Source organism: Ostrinia nubilalis, chromosome 5 (genome assembly GCF_963855985.1).
Source record: "Ostrinia nubilalis chromosome 5, ilOstNubi1.1, whole genome shotgun sequence".
Classification (NCBI taxonomy): domain Eukaryota; kingdom Metazoa; phylum Arthropoda; class Insecta; order Lepidoptera; family Crambidae; genus Ostrinia; species Ostrinia nubilalis.
In genome coordinates, this window is record NC_087092.1 from 3196832 (window position 1) to 3214818 (window position 17987).

General features: G+C 38.2%; 1 protein-coding gene across 1 annotated transcript in view; it reads right to left on the reverse strand.

The window, feature by feature from the left end:
• Positions 1-1856: 1856 nt before the first annotated feature.
• The window catches only part of LOC135071687 (CD63 antigen-like), a 62157-nt gene continuing 46026 nt past the window's right edge, over positions 1857-17987 (reverse strand). The window contains exons 5-8 of the mRNA XM_063965465.1: positions 10235-10393; positions 3861-3983; positions 3617-3721; positions 1857-1949 (exon numbers count right to left, since the gene is read on the reverse strand). Of these exons, the coding sequence (XP_063821535.1) occupies positions 1872-1949; positions 3617-3721; positions 3861-3983; positions 10235-10393 (465 nt within the window). The 3' untranslated portion in view covers positions 1857-1871. The remainder of the gene's footprint in view (positions 1950-3616; positions 3722-3860; positions 3984-10234; positions 10394-17987) is intronic.

Below are 17987 nucleotides of genomic sequence, written 5' to 3' on the forward strand. Positions count from 1 at the left end.
AGTAGTCTTCGGCTTCGGGATAGGTTTTTTTACACCCGTTATTTATCTAGGTATGACCTGTCACACTGTGAACCAAAAGGCCAATCTAGCTGGACAAAATTATTTAAGGCTTGGAATAGGTAAAAAACTCTTACTTTGATATAATATGTTAAAAAAAATGAACAGAAAGCTTTTAATAATTATAAAACTAAAAACCAGCATAAGCTGACCCTCTTTATTAAACATTTTGTACGTGTATGGAGGTCTAGTTAAACTGGACTTGTTAGTTAAGGTAAATTATTGTTTTTTTATACTGGTACTTGATATTTTAACATCTTTGCACTAGTTCTGTAAAAGTACTAAGGTATAATGCTAAACCTAAGCCTAATTACTTTTAAAGATGGCTTTCTATACTGAAAATTACAAAGCTGAAGACCTTGTTTGTTTGGTTAAACGCGCTTATTTCAGGAACTAAGCTACAGCCCGATTTGAAAAATTATTTTTGTATTGGATAGCCCATTTATCAAGAAAGGCATTAGTCGATATAACACCCTACAGCCAATAGGGGTGGAGCAGTAAAGAAAAATTTTGCAAAAACGGGAAGTATTATTTAAACTATTTTTACGCATACAAAGACGCGAGCACAGCTGGTTAATAAATAATGGAAATTAAATAAAACTATAACAATACTTGGGCGGCCATTACCAAATCGTCAGTAGGTACTGTATAGGACTTAAAAAAAACATACGGGTCGAATTGAGAACCTCCTTTTTTGAAGTCGGTTGATAAATCGTCAACTCGTTGCGTCTTCTTTTTGTTTTGAACGCGGTTTGGACGAAGTCAATCTTTGGGCGAGACTTGAAGTACCTACTAGATTGACTTTCTGAAGATGACGTAGATGGATGCAAAACACCTGTATCAATTTGAAGTTTTCACCATTCAGCCATTCAACACCAATAGGCCTTGTCACAAAATCGTCCCGAATTTTACCAAACTAAACCCATTTTTTGCCTAATTTTGAGCTAATCTGACTAAATTCTTTATAATGTTCCTTAAACAACACTCCATCACCTCTTTTTAGTCTTATCTAGCTAAGAAATAATGGAATAGTCCTGAAATTGTATTGTTTTTGTGTGTTTTAACCATTCGTAATAAAACTCGCTTCTGGTCACCGCCACTACGTTTTCTGCAAAAAAATTAAAGTTGTGCTTCAGTGTGCTGTCTACAACCTACTATTTTTTGAAGCTCACATATGTGGCTACTTCATATAAAAAATCCAGCCCGGGGACATGAGGGGCCATGTAGTTCCTGGTCTCGCAAATACAGAAAAACGTGAAAAAATACGAATTTTCATTTTATTTCTACATGTATCTTAATTAATTAATAGGCTTTAGGAACATTTTTTTGGTTTAATATGTAATACGTACCTTCTACTTCACGATCCATAACAAAAAATTTCACAATTGTATTAGAATTAATCAGGAGACACTGATATATCAACCTCAAGAAAGTGAATAATTTGATCGTAAAATACTCACTTGTTCAAGTTCGTCTTAAAATTACTAAATTATCAGAGGATAGTTGCTAAAAATAATGACTGAATCGTAACCTCTGGTTATTAAGCTATCGTTTTTGCTGAACGAATGAAAGATATGCGATGACCCTTTTTGTCCAGCTAGATTGGGCTTTTGGTTCATAGTGTGTCATAGAATTGTAGCCTAAAACCAAACATCTAATATTAGAATTCAATGTTTTAACATTGTTTTCGATAGAACATTTAAGAAATTAATCAAGTTAATCAAATTAATGATTATTGATTAATGATTAACAAATTATCATGATTATGATTACTTTTTTAATCATGATTAAAATTAATCAAATTAATTAATTGATTAAAAAATTGATTGAAAACTGCCAACACTGCTGCGGATGGAGCGCGCCAGGCAGCACGCGAATATCACTCCCAAGAGCTGGAAAAAGAAATTTGATTTGAATAAAACTTATCTTTAGAAACATTTTCAACCGCCAGCGTTCCCAAATATTGCTTCAAATATTCGATGGTTTAGGCTTTATCATCTGTCGGACTGTGCAAGCTCATTTGGATAATCAAGGATTGCTCAGGCCAACTCCGCCAAACAGCAGCGATGCTGTTGAGGAAAGACACGACGTTCTTGTAGCAGCCTACCTGGTCGACTTTTTCGGGCTTGAAAACTGCTATCACGTCGCCCTGGTCTTCTAGAAGATTATCACCTGCACAGCGGCGATGCCCAAACCAACTCCACATTCTTGTAACAGCCCTGCTGGTATATTCCCGGCCTTGAAAACCGCTATCGCGTCGCCCTGGTCTTCTAGAAGGTTCTCACCTGTACAGCCAACAGCAAACCAACTCCTAAGAGCACGGCCGCGATGCTGTTAAGGAATGACACCACATTCTTGTAGCAGCCTTCTGGTATATTCTCTGCCTTGCAAACGGCTATCACGTCGCTTGATCTTCTAGATTCTAGAAGCTTCTCACCTGCACAGCGGCGATACCCAAACCAACTACTACGAGCACGGCCCGCGATCCCTGTTCAGGAAAGACTACGTTTTTGTAGCAGCCCCTACCATCTAACCCGCTATCACGTCGTCTTGATCTAGAATCTTTTATTGGCGATTGGCGGTCAAGCTGTAGACCCTGTCTACACAGAAGTGTTGCAGCGGTGGGGATAGTCTCGTTCATCTTTTAGCTAGAAGGTTCTTACCTTCCCCAAGATACAGGATGACCTAGTTTGGGGAACTACACTGGTTATCACAAAAATCGGCCCACCTACGTTTTACAGGAAAACTCGTTTCTACTGACACAATCATGGTGCCCCAACAATATTGGTGTTATTTGAAAGCCCAATAAATATCCATAAAGAAAAACACATTTAATTTCTTAATAAACGATTTAACATATACAATAAATGTGACTTGAAAAAAGACCTCACCTCTGGAATCAATTAGACCAATTTTTATGGTTATAAAACCAAATAATGATCTCACGTGTCCTCTTTAACAGATGGATAGCGATTACTCTCAACTTAACAGTATTAAAACCATAAAAGTTGGCTCAAGCGTAACTACCTATTTTTTGAAGAAGTGACTCTGGATCCTTCTAAAGACACATTTTTGGGGTGAAAACCTTTCCTTTAATGAAATGAACTTTAGAACTAGGCTTTCAAATGGTGCCAACATTTGTGGGAAGTGGGAATGCATACGTTGGAAAACTTGGAAAGTGCTTGTCGCGGGAGGGTCGATTTTTGTGATAACCAGTGTAGTAAGCTGTAATGATATTGTAATTTGGTAATAAAAGTTGTTACATGCACAGCGGCGATGCCCAGGCCGACTCCGCCAAGCACAGCAGCGATGCTGTTGAGGAATGACACGACGTTCTTGTAGCAGCCCGTCTGGTAGACGTTCTCGGACTTACAGGTCGTCACCACGTGCCATGTTCTAGAAGGTTCTTACCTGCACAGCGGCGATGCCTAGGCCGACTCCGCCAAGCACAGCAGCGATGCTGTTGAGGAAAGACACCACGTTCTTGTAGCAGCCCGTCTGGTAGACGTTCTCGGACTTACAGGTCGTCACCACGTGCCCTGTTCTAGAAGGTTCTTACCTGCACAGCGGCGATGCCCAGGCCGACTCCGCCAAGCACAGCAGCGATGCTGTTGAGGAATGACACGACGTTCTTGTAGCAGCCCGTCTGGTAGACGTTCTCGGACTTACAGGTCGTCACCACGTGCCCTGTTCTAGAAGGTTCTTACCAGCACAGCGGCGATGCCCAGGCTGACTCCACCGAGCACGGCAGCGATTCTGTTGGAAAAAAACACGATGTTCTTGTAGCAGCCCTCCTGGTAGACGTTCTCGGGCTTGCAGGCGGCCACCACGTCGCCCTTGATCTCTTGAGCCGAGCAGCAGCTGTTAGGGATGGGCATGCCGTTGTTTTTCCAGTCGCCTGGACCGTAGATGCCGCAGCATTTCAGCTGGGGATAAAAGACGAAATATATTACTTTACAGTGACATGAATATACAGGGTGTTAGGTAAATGGGTATATGAGCCGACACTAGCCCATGTTAACATGGGCATATAAATGGTATGGTGAAGTCAGAAATTTGATATCATCACTTTGTTTTTTTTTAATTTTCATACAAAATATTTTTTATAAAATCCGATTTGTATGAAAATTAAAATAATTAAAATGAAGATATCAATTTTCTGACTTAACCATACCATTTATATGCCCATGTTAACATGGGCTAGTGTCGGCTCATATACCCATTTACCTAACACCCTGTAGATAGAAGTACCAGTAAAAGACTAATCCGTCAAGCTATAAGCTACACTAAAACGGTATCATAACTTTCGTTTTCAGTGAATTATGATTTTAGAGTAAAAGACACTCGCATCTACATTATTGCAAATTGCTGTTCCATACTTTTTAGAGTAGAGACAGCTTGTACCACCAGCCAAACGAATATGCATTATTAGTAACAATGACGTAATAATAATAATAATCTGAGACGCCTTATTACCGATACCAGCCGGTGCCAGTTCTCGAAAATGGTCATGCATTGCTCTATTGGGATCGTTCTATCATCACAGACAGGACTATTGTCTGTAATAAGCCTGATATTGTGGTGGTTGACCGATCCCAACGTCGGGCAATGCTCGTTGACATTACCATCCCGCATGACGAAAACCTCGTGAAGGCCGAGAAGGAAAAGCAAAGCAAATACCTTGACTTGGCCCACGAGGTGACCGCCATGTGGGATGTTGACTCGACGATCATTGTCCCGATAGTTGTCTCGGCAAACGGGCTAATAGCGAAGAGCTTCGACCAACATCTAAAGAAGCTCTCGCTGGATGGTTGGCTCAAGGGTCAGATGCAAAAGGCGGTGATCCTCAGCACGGCACGCATTGTCCGGAGGTTCCTCAGCCTGTGACCCTGACCACCGGTAGCTTGGGCCCTGCTCCGCTACCAGCGGAATAACTATTTTTAAGTATTTTTTTATAATGTATTTTTATTTATTTTTTTTGATAATTTACATTGTAAAAAAATATTTAAAATTAAGAACCAAAGTTAATAAAGAGAATAATAATAATAATAATAAAAACGTTTATTGCTTTTTATACATAAAAGGAATTACAAGAAAATTATTACATTATAAGCTTAAAATAACTTATGCTAAAAGAAAAAGCAAATGGAGGTGGCTCAGCATCTGCCGCCAAGGACTACCTGCCCTAGACAGCGCTGGTTTTCAGCCACCACCATTTCTCTTAAGGTGTTGGTCGAGAAAATGGTCACGGGGGCTTCGAAAAAAAAAATGAGTAAAAAAAAAAAAAATAAACATTTAAACTGACTAAAAAAATAGAAAAAGTACACTTTTTCTGCCTGTGTAGTGTAAGTGTGTAGTGTGTGTGTGGTGTGTGTGTGGTGTGTGTGTTTTTGTGTTTTGTACCTACTGTATGCTACGTGAAATAATCTCTTAGGGGCAGTAGTTTCCAGTACCCTCGGCGAAGATCTTCTGCATCTATCTGTTTCTTAAGTAAGGCAGCTTTATATTTACTTTTGAAACCCTGAATGCTCATTTTTTGTTTCATAGGCGGGGGTAGATCGTTCCATATACTGGCTGCATAGAACTTGAAAGATCCTCTATAACGCGTAGAATTGTGTTTAGGTATTCTAAGTGAGTTTTGCAATACAGATCGCAGGCTCCTCTGTGTGTTGTTTTTAACCCAGGTAAGTTTTTCAAATAGGTACTCCGGTTTTTTATTCCAGATTACTCTGTGTACAGTGCAGGCAAAATGGAGTTCACTGCGAGCCTTCATATTAAGGATACCTTTCTTATTCAAGTAAGGAGTTATATATTCCCTCCATGGCACATTGTAGCAGAAACGAATACAGGCATTTTGTACGCGTTGAATCGCCTTTTCGGTCCGGGTATTAAGTTTGGGTCCGATCACCGCGCTGCAGTAATTAAAAGGAGAAAGGACAAGTACGTCAGCCAAAAGTAATCTCAATTCTTCACGTAAGTACGGTCTAATTTTGTATAATATCTTAAGTTTGAAAAAAGCATTTCTAATTTTACTGTTTACGTGATCTTCGTATTTTTGCTCCCCATCTAGGAGTAAACCCAAATTTCGCGCGGAGTTTACCCTCTGTAAGACGACATTATTGATGGAAATTTCTTCATTGCAATCTACAACTCTTTTTATTTGATTTTTTGTTCCCAAGATCAAGACCTGCGATTTATTAGGATTCAGTACTAAAGAATTTTTATTAGACCAGGTGTAAATATTTTGGAGATCCTCATTAATATTCCTTACAGCATCCCTAGTGTCTTTGCTATCAAAAGAGTAGTACAGCTGTGTGTCGTCCGCATATAAATGGTATTTACACGTTTTTATGCACTGTGGAAGGTCAGCCGTAAAAATTGTGAACAGAACAGGACTCAATATAGAGCCCTGCGGAACTCCTCGTACTATTTTTCCAGGAGACGAGAGTGACTTTTTGCCATCATTTCCGTAAGTAACTACTGTCTGTTCTCTGTTCACTAAAAAAGATTCGAACCACTTACATGCGCCAGTTGAGAAACCGTAATGATTTAGTTTTGCCAATAGAAGCTGTGGATGTAAACAATCAAATGCTCGTGTATAATCCAAGAGAATCAATATGCTACTCAATCCCCCATCTGAAGCCTCCGCGAGATCATCCATCACTTGGAGTAAGGCTGTTTCAGTTCCGTGCCCTCGACGAAATCCAGACTGGAATTTAGGCACAATATCATTCCTGTCCAAATAGTTTACTACTTGTTTTAACACAACCCTCTCCAGTATTTTTGATAGAACCGGTAAAATTGATATAGGACGCAGGTCTTTCAGTTCATCTGCGGAGTCTTTTTTGGGTATAGGCCTAACTAGTGCTTTTTTCCATTGCGCGGGGAAGGTGTGGGTCTCTATAGATTTATTAATAATTGCTGTTATAACAGAAAGAGTTTTGTGCAGAGTTGACTTAATCATCTTTATGTTCAAACCATCCTGTCCTGACGAGTTTGTTGTAATACTGTTGATAATGTTAAACACTTCTGCTTCTGTTGTTGGCTCTAAGTTAAAGGTATTTTGTTGTTTAGGTTTCCCAATACTAGGTATATAAGGATTTGTAAGAATAAAATATATGTAGGTAATATACGTAGGTATATAAGGATTTGTAAGAATAAAATATAGAGCCCAATGATTATTATTCTATCGAAGAAAAAATCTTTCGTCATCGCCACGAACGTTTTTCAAATGGACCGGCCTCCGCGCCGGGATTCCCCTCGAGAAACAATAAGTACCTATTATTGACATTGTTCATATTCCGAGAATATGAACAGTTAACTTCAGACTTGAGGATAAGATGGAAGTTTATTTCATTGTCCAATAAACACGACAATGTGAGTCGTATATCTGTATAGATATGTAGACCTGTGCAAACAGCGCATCATGTTTGAGGCCATTCATCGTGAATAACACCACATTGGCACAGATTAGATAACGCAAGAGTATGCACGATTATGTTGACTGAATTTACAGCCTTGGGCGGACACATCCTGTGGTATACATAATTCGTTCTATTGTTCATGTTCTGAACTGTAACAAAGCGTAGTGAAAAAAACAATGAAGTAGCTTACGCTTACGGCATTTGAGTCAAATGATCTAAAAGGAAAACGATCATAGATTTAATATTTTCAGACTAAAATAAAGAAATCGCTTTATAGGGATTAGACCGCCTAAATTGGGCCGTACCTATTTTGTGTTATTTCTTTCTTTTTCTTGCCTGAGTGGTGTACAATAAGTGTGTTTTATCTATCTATGCCCCATAATAGTGACCGACGACTGCCCTGTAACTACAACGCAAGAATATAATGTAAGCAAACTGAATACTTAATTTTTGTGTCGAAAGCCATGGTCCGCAGTCATTAGTTATGCAGGCATACCAGTTAACGGACACTTTTTACGGCCGTGCTAAATTAGCAGGAAATCTTTGCAGAAAAACCCCTTGAATCATCCTCAGCACCGACTCTCGTTGTATCGCGATTAATAATGATATGAGCACGTCTTTATAACTTGCTGTTTCATTTTAAAATCCCTTTAATTCCCTCTTAATTTGGCCTTTAGCAGATTCACCTAGTCATCAAATTTTCATCAAGCTAAAAACAAATAATTTTGTTTGTAGCAAAAGCAAATACTTACCAAAATATTTATTACTATTAAAAAACAACAACAACACACTGCAGATCTTATTCAGTTGTTTTGTTATAAGAGCAATAAGTATACGATACGAGTAGCAACAACAATGTTCTCGAGCTTCATTCAACGCTATGCATTCGATTTGCTGCTTGACTTATGCAAGCATCGTTTGTGAATACGGGCTTCACTCAAGATCAGTGTGCGTACCATGAGTTTACGTTACGTGTGCTCGCTAGCGACTGCGTAAAAAATTTAATTAAATGTATGACACATTGTGCAGCGCCCCTAGCGGCTACTTTCAAGAAATAAAATCTTCATAGGTTTTTTTGACGTACTATCGGGGACTCGGACGCCTTGACACCTTAAGGGCCTAAATTGTTTGCACACACACGCTCGATTATGCTACGCCCCCGTTCATTCATGTTTCGGGTCTAAGCAGCGTCGGCGCACCACTGTAGATGTTTGCCCTAGCAAACCAAGCTCTATGTAAAGTGCTTAGAATTGAATATTACTTATTACCCGCATCCGTAGCGCTCGTTTGGCAACGTCGCATTTTAGTCAATTTGAAACCCAATAAAGAATCGCCACAAAATATTATATGGGGCTTCGTGTAAAATTTGAACTAGCGATTGCCCGCTCGGGTCACAAAATTGGTATCGCACATTGTAACTGTGCAATTTCCCGAGAAAAAAGTAGCCCTTTCTATAATTATTGTTGATATTAAGAGTGTAAATCTCATGATATTACTTTAGCTAGTTATGGCGAGAAATACAAAATCATACAGTTACTTTCGAATTTTACTTATTTAATAGGTATTTAATTTATTCGGAACTTATAATTTATAAACAATATGTTATTGAATTATTAATAAAGAGTTAAGTAATATTTGTGGCTTAAAAACAATTATTGTAAGATCTGGCTACATAATAACTTTCTTAAATCCTTGAATGTAAATAAAAACCTATAATAGGTTTCTATTTATTTTTAATACATTAACAACTTTTGTTTTCCGTTTTAAAGAAACACTTATCTACGTTATTACAATTTAATACAAATATTGCACTAGGTAGCAATGATCCAGGTGATTGGTTATAGTAAATATTATAATATTAAGTTAGTTTTATTTCAAATTCAATTTTTTATTGCACATTAAGTGTCTTTACACAAGGTCTTAAATCAATAACAATCAAACTTCAAACTAAATAATACTTAAACAGTTAACAATGTATAGATAAGTGTGTAAGTAAATATGTATAAGAATTAAGATTTATTTTGAGAGGCATGGTTCAGTAATCGCGGGGAGGTCAATAAAAAGGCAATCAAACAGTCCAATTACTAGCACGGGTCAACACAAAACAAAATCAATCGGTTATTGATCACAAAACTTAGTCAGACCTCGTATAAAAACACAATATTAAAAAAATACATAATCTATTTGTTTGTAACCAAATTCTATTATTAAAATTCTAAGGCTGAGTTGCACCATCTTACTTTAACTTTGACAAACGTCAAAAATCTGTCAAACTCCATACAAAAAGCACCGGTTACCGTTATAGTTACGGTCAATGTTAGGTGGTGCAACTCAGCCTAAAACTTATATTTTGTGCTAAAACTAAGAAAGATTGAAGAAAAAGAAACATTTCGTTTTAAACCTTAACCGTATGACAATAAAGTGCACAATGGTATTTCGTACTGCAACCTAAGCCCTGATTGTCTCTTATTGGTCGTAGTAAAAATATAGTAAAATGCGTAACCAATTAGAGACGGGGTGAGCACGTGACCGGAGCGATGCGCTTACGCTAAAATTTCTACAAAGTGGTCAGGCGGAAGAGTCCCCGATAGTACCTACTCGCAAGCGAGCACACCTAACGTAAACTCATGGTAAGCACACAGCACAGGTGCGATGCGGTCAAATACCTGCCATTGTTCGTTTCAGCCAAACGACGTCCACTGCTGGACAAAGGTCTCCTGCCATGTTCTGCATAAAAAAATAGTTTAACTCACGTCAGTCTGGATGATATCGAAGCTGTGCTTGACGTCAGGGTTGGTAGGGTAGTCCTTCAGGTAGCGGATGATGGAGTTCTCCATGTACTGGTGCTTCACGTAGCCCGCGATGCCCACAGCCAGCACAGCCACGAAGATGACCAGCAGGAATATTGAGAACTGGAATAGAATTTGTTTATTGTTATAGCGTGGGCAATGAGGGCTATCGTTTTAGCGCTCACCAGTTTGCGCCACTGTAGAGTAAGGTCCTGTCACTTGCTAGTAGCGAAGACAGTGGCACCAACTGGTGAGTGCGAAAGTGGTAGGAGGACTATCGCATTTGCACTCATCAAGATGGCGCCACTGGAGAGTAAGGTCCTGTCAATCGCCAGGGATGCCAACTGTTAAGTATAAAAACGATAGCCCTCATTAATTTGTGATGCTAAGATGATAGAGTGGTTAACTTGAAAAGGACATTCGGAGAAATTTGATCACCTTCAATAGGAATGCCTAATTATGAAACGAGCCTTCAGAACTCAATATGTTTGGCTTTTTTACTGTTAAACCAACAAGAGGGCGTAGTAAGTAATCTATCACGAGTTTCAATTGACTTGAGCGTCGTTTATATCCAAAACTTAGCTTTCTGCCCGCAGCTTCACCCGCGTGGAATTTCGTCTGTCACAGAAAAACATTATCGCGCGCGTTCCTGTTTCAAATACCGGGATAAAAACTATCCTATGTCCTTTCCCGGGACTCAAACTATCTCTATGCCAAATTTCATCAAAATCGGTTCTGTGGTTTAGGCGTGAAAGCGAGACAGACAGACAGATTTACTTTCGCATTTATAATATTAGTACAGAACTCTCTTTATGATCATAGGCACTTGCTTACGAACTTAGACGTAGGTAAGTACACTATAATAAATGACGTGTTTCACAGCATGACTCTTATTAGTCTAAGATCCCGCTATACAACGACCTTCACCGAGATGTTTATTTGATGAAACATATTTTATATTTAATTTAACATGTCAATAATTATATTGCTTAAGGGTTGCCTAATAAATTTCAGTCCAGGATATGATTAATTAATCATTGAAAATAGATTTTTTTTTACATATTTCATCGGTTTGACTATTAAACAAACTCCATACCAATCGAAAGTATGAAGCCCATAGAATATGCAAACGTTAGGTTGCCTATTCTTTTCCAGTCATAACTCTCGGGTTGCCAGGTTTAAACAGGTAAATTGATAGAGCATTTTGCACCGGTCTGATAATTTAATCAAATTTAAATGAAAATAAAGATTATTTAATTATGAACACGGTGGTATAGGGTTGCCTGCGAAAAATCAGTCCTGAATGACGGTTGTCGAATTTTGTAAAGTGAAATTAAAACTGAAAGGTGACATTTTTCGAGTAGTTGGCAACATTTGGGAAAGACGAGTTGTATGAGGCGTTTGTGTGTCTTGTCAAGAGGTATCGCTTGGGTGAAGAAATTTCTCCAGTGTTGCCATGCTTTGGGAGATTTGGTCCAAAAATGTCGAAAGTGGAAATAACGACTTCCGGTCAAAAATTTAGATGACGCCTCCTGCAAAAGGGTCGTGCAAATGATATTTGACCATTTTCATCTCGATCTCCTGGCAACACTGGCAGCTACGGGGAAAAGTATTTTTTTTCGACATGGGTGTCTTTAAAGTTAAGGACGGACAGAAGGAGATATGGCAGAAAAAATCCAAAAATGGGGTTTGGTCGGTTATACGACCCAGATTATGGGAAAAATCCGAAAATTCAGAAAATCAAGATGGCGACCAAGTGAGCGGTGATTTTGTAAAAAGTTTCAGATTTCTGATTTTTCAAATGCATTTTTTGGGCAGTTGGCAACATTTGGGAAAGTCGATTTGTACAGAGCGATTACGTAGTTTGCTGAGGAGTATCGTTTGGAAAAACAACATTTTCCAGTGTTGCCATACTTATTGCATTTTTCGCTTAATCTAGACCATTTTCCGCGCCAAAACCCACTTTTACTTTTTTTCTAACTTAAACCAATCCCGTGAAACAATTCCTTAAAACCACCCAAGTCCCAAAATTTTGTGGCCCCGTAACTGCCAGTGTTGCCAGGTAATCGAGATAAAAATAGTCAAATGTCATGTTTGACCTATTTGCAGGAGGCGTCATCCAAATTTTGGACCAAAAGTCGTTATTTCCATTTTTTACATGTTTTGACCAAATCTTTCAAAGTATGGCAACACTGGAAAATGTTGTTTTTCCAAACGATACTCCTTAGCAAACTACGTAATCGCTCTATACAACTCGACTTTCCCAAATGTTGCCAACTGCCCAAAAAATGCATTTGAAAAATCAGAAATCTGAATCTTTTTACAAAATGACCGCTCACTCGGTCGCCATCTTGATTTTCTGAATTTTCGGATTTTTCCCATAATCTGGGTCGTATAACCGACCAAACCCCATTTTTGGATTTTTTCTGCCATATCTCCTTCTGTCCGTCCTTAACTTTAAAGACACCCATGTCGAAAAAAAATACTTTTCCCCGTAGCTGCCAGTGTTGCCAGGTGATCGAGATGAAAATGGTCAAATATCATTTGCACGACCCTTTTGCAGGAGGCGTCATCCAAATTTTTGACCGGAAGTCGTTATTTCCACTTTCGACATTTTTGGACCAAATCTCCCAAAGCATGGCAACACTGGAGAAATTTCTTCACCCAAGCGATACCTCTTGACAAGACACACAAACGCCTCATACAACTCGTCTTTCCCAAATGTTGCCAACTACTCGAAAAATGTCACCTTTCAGTTTTAATTTCACTTTACAAAATTCGACAACCGTCATTCAGGACTGATTTTTCGCAGGCAACCCTATACCACCGTGTTCATAATTAAATAATCTTTATTTTCATTTAAATTTGATTAAATTATCAGACCGGTGCAAAATGCTCTATCAATTTACCTGTTTATACCTGGCAACCCGAGAGTTATGACTGGAAAAGAATAGGCAACCTAACGTTTGCATATTCTATGGGCTTCATACTTTCGATTGGTATGGAGTTTGTTTAATAGTCAAACCGATGAAATATGTAAAAAAAAATCTATTTTCAATGATTAATTAATCATATCCTGGACTGAAATTTATTAGGCAACCCTTAAGCAATATAATTATTGACATGTTAAATTAAATATAAAATATGTTTCATCAAATAAGCATCTCGGTGAAGGTCGTTGTATAGCGGGATCTTATACTATATCAGAACTATACCTATTCACTCGGGTCACCTCGGGAGGCGAGGTTTTAATGGATCTATTTTATTGACCTATAATAAAATGTCTGTATCTGTAGAATAAATAATCTTTTGATTCTCAGACATCAACAGTCAAAGCAACAAGGCATCATTGTAACGTTGCAGGTTTTGCAGTTTTTCACAAATTGATATTTCTTCTCGATATTTGGATTTAGGATACCACTAGCGACATCTATTGGCGTGATTTAGAATTAATTTGCAATAGATGGCGCTTTTTGCTCAGTTAATTGAAATATATTTTGATGAAACATTTCCTAGTGTTTTTATATTGATTATTCTATTTTTTAAATAGAATATTTTCAGTGTTCTTGAAATTGTTTTCATCATGGTTTTATTAGTACATACTTACTTTTTTTAAGCGGCGAAACGAAACGTTTCGCGATGTCAATGGAATCGCGACTGTCAGTTGAGCTGTCAAATCACTTAGGAATTTTGGTCGATCGTGCGCAACCGCAATTTTATCATTTTCGGGAATGTAATTCCCTATAAATTTCAAATCGGGTGATGCAAAATGCATCCACGATAATTTCTTGATAAATAAATAAAAAGAACACACATGAGGTAAGTTCCCGTCGGAGAATTTATTTATTTTTTCGTGATTGATATTTTTCGTATTCCAGTACGTGGTACCTATTTCATGTGATCGTTTCTTTCAGAAATTCCCTAAATCCTATTCGGATGTGGGTTGGGATGCTAAAGACTACGAGTGAAGTTCAAATTAGCGAGCAGTCTTCATGCGGGATATTTTGCATTTTATAGACATTTTATATTTTAGATATTTCAATATTTCATATTGATTTCTCATCATTTCGTATAAATTATTTCTCCTTTCTAAACTGCTGATCTCTTCGCATTTCCTCCTTGTCATCAAACCTCTGTCTCTGCAAGAGTTTGAACGCTTTCCTGCCGAGGAGATGCAAGAGCTTCATCTGGCACTGCGCGCTTGAGGCCGTGGAGGACGCTGCTTGTAGCCTAAAAGTGTGCGAGACCCGTTGGACCCCGGAAGAAGAGAGGAACGTTCAGGGTAACGGCTTATAACCGCATGGCTTCCAATGTACCCACTTTTCCATCCTTCAAGTAGGAGTCTTTCCGACCTGACATCGCGCAGTTATCTTAACTAGTAGAGTCTTTTAATATTTAGGCTGAGTTTTAAGAAATTTGTAGTGGCAATAATATTCACCAAACCGAACCTAATTAACGACCTTGAATCCCTTGAGATTGGCACTATCTATTACAGTAGTTATAATATCGTAATTGTCAACTGTATACGAGCTTACGAGACAAAATAAACTGTGTCAATTGAGAGGGAGCTGTTTTATTTACATTTTTTAATTTCATACAAGGAACGGTAACTTTTATAAATTTCTGCAAGCCGGACAACCTCTTTTTCACGTGCAGACAATTCACCATCTTCTCCGTCTGCACCGGTGGCGGTTCAATTCCAGTCACCAAGCCGCCAGGAAAAAATCCTTTCTTGCATCATAAATAATTCATATTTCCATAGTTTGATGGGTCGATGACACAGTGGTGCGGATCCGTATACGTGAAGTAGGTAAGACTCAAGTATGAATCTACACTCATAAAGACTTGAATCTGTGATTGGCCTCAATATTAAGCAGTTCGAATTTAGTTTGGGTCCTTTGGGTCTTCATTCAGCCTTTGCCTTTTGTTCAGTTTAATACCTACTTGATTATAAAAGTAAGTTTTTCTTCTTTCTGCCACCTCAAAACACAAGAATTAATTTCTTAATTCGAAGCAAGCTTGATTAATTTGAAGCATATTTATTGCAATACAAAAGTTCTACGACCTGCTTAGGATCACTAGGTGGTATCTTTGACCAGTTTTATCGTTATTCATAGTGCTCCCATTACTATTTAAGTACAATTTATTGTAGGTGCCTACTCTTGTCTTGAATCATCATGACGCACTGTAATATTAGTCATCCAACGATACAGTTCAAGTTTACTTATAAAATATTCTTGATAAGCAACACAAAATAGTAAACGATCAACCACGTTATTGTACCATGCAGTACCGTCACAAAATTAACTATAAAATTGTATGGAAACGTACTAACTAAATGCCGTTTAATGAGGATCATAAGCCAGGGGCGTTTGTTTTATTGTTTTGACTTCTAATTTAAAATGACAAATGTATTCACTATGGCTATAATATCTGTTTGCCATGTCCACGTTAAATTATCAGCCGTGCCTACCTGTCCCTGCTTATCAGTCCCCTTCCATATACGGTCGTTAACCTGTTCATACAAAGGTGTATGTCTGTTTACGAATTCGGCCCGTTGTACACGAGTGGCCAGGACGAGGGTAAACCGATTACAAGAGTCGGGTTCCAAAGTACGTTTGAATAAAATGGTCATGTCGAGGATTTGGTTTTTAATTAAGTAGAATTCATTCTACGTTAATGTTGTAAAGCTGCTGACAATATTAATTATCTGCTGATGAGAAAAAATTATTCTTTATACCAGATCGAGACAGTTAATTACAATTAACCATATTTTCGTTGAGTTTAACCTTCGACTGCACTTACAATCTCCGATAGTCGTTCTACCAGTTTGAGGGCTACCTACGTTTCTCCAACATCAATTTATAATTTAAAGTGCCACTTGTGGTCTACACTGAATAAAATATTTTTGATTTTTGATTTCTTTTTTGATTTTTGAAAGAGTAGATCAAGTATTAGTGCAAACTGGCTGAAATAAATTATTCTTTTTGTATAAAAAAAGATTCGAGGAAAACCATAAAGCATTAAAGAATTTAGCGCACAAAGGCAACAATGCGCGGACATGACGTGCACATAATTACAAGATCACTAATTGCACGTCACGACAACCTGCTTGTCCACCTACGCGCACAACATTATCTAATTCAGATGTGACGATATGAAGGAAGGCGCGATGGACGCTAATGGAGCCAAATTACATGCTAGAGATAACCGGAGATGATGACGTAGTACGTGAAGTAAAACTTTAGCTCGAATTTGGAAAACTGTTTAATGTTGCTTGGTCGGTTGGTCCCAGTAGTTTTGATGAGCAGATATTCTGCTTTATGGCCTGGATTTCGCAAAAGCGAAGATGTGATGTGAAAATAACGAAATCTGATTGGTTATTCAGACACATCTCTCTTCTTTAGTGGAAACCAGGCTTTAGTCTGCTGCAGACTATACTTACTACTAGGTGTTTGCTATCTATAACATAACTACGCTTCGTTCGTTTCAGCCAAATGACGTCCAAAGCTGGACAAAGGCCTCCTCCAAGGTTTTCCACGCTTACATACAGATAAACCGGCATAGTCTCAGTTAAAACTAAGATACTTTTTTACATAGCGATTTTGCAGTCGCTATTGAATCAGAACTTGTATGTTAGTTAATGAGAACAAAGATGTTTTCTATAGGATTTTGCTATCAAGAAATCAGATATCTAGGGTGAACGAATGTAAACCAGGCTATTGTTATAATAGTTATCAGCACGAGTCGGCTTTAGATTTAAAAGTAGGTCCTTCTAAACGACACTTGTCATTTAAGTGATGACTCAACGTTCGCGCATTTTTCTCGCGTTCCGCAACTAAAGAAACATTTTAACAGTTTCGTTTAATGTGAAAAATGAGCGATAACAACACTAGCAGAATGCAATGCTAATTTAAGGGATTATTTGGAATTGAAATTTTTAATTCATTCAGAGCAATTTTAAGGGTCTGTCCACCTGACAGACGACCTCATAAATATAGCAGGAAGGCGCTGGATGCAGGCCGTTATCAACCGGTCAATCTCGAAATCATTGCGGGTGGTTTATCTTCAGCAGTAAACGTCCAGTGGCTGAAATGATGATGCTGAATTTACGTATCATCACGTTATCAATCTACAACTATTCAACTAATGAGATAAATCACAAGCGCTGGCCGACTTCCTGCGTAATGTAATTGTCAAGCAGTAGCGCAAGCGCGAGAGGAAGCGCTCATTACCCGAGACGGTCAGAGGTCGCAGGACCTGACTCCAATTGGCCCGAGGACTGACCGCTGTTATGACAGCTTAACATTCCAAGATAGAAATGGAAATAATACTCCTAACACAAGTAAATAAACGATTTAGACTCTATGGAAGGGCTAAATATAAAACAATTGTTGTACATTTTGATATTCCATAGCGTATGCTTAAAAGCATTGGGGGAGGCCTATGTTCAGCAGTGGACGTCCTATGGCTGACATGATGATGATGATGATGATGATGATGCTTAAAAGTATTCAGTTATTTAGAACTAATTGGTGAAAGGACAGAAACAAGAACTTTCCCGTAATAGAGAATTTTTTTTTTCAAATGTTTTTTTGAGGAGTTGCGTCTTGAAATTCTACAAGAATTTGTGAAAAAGACTTATGCAGTTTTTCTGCCTCGTTGTCAGCTATGACGCGCACAACGCCGAATGGATTGCGTGCAATAATACCAATTT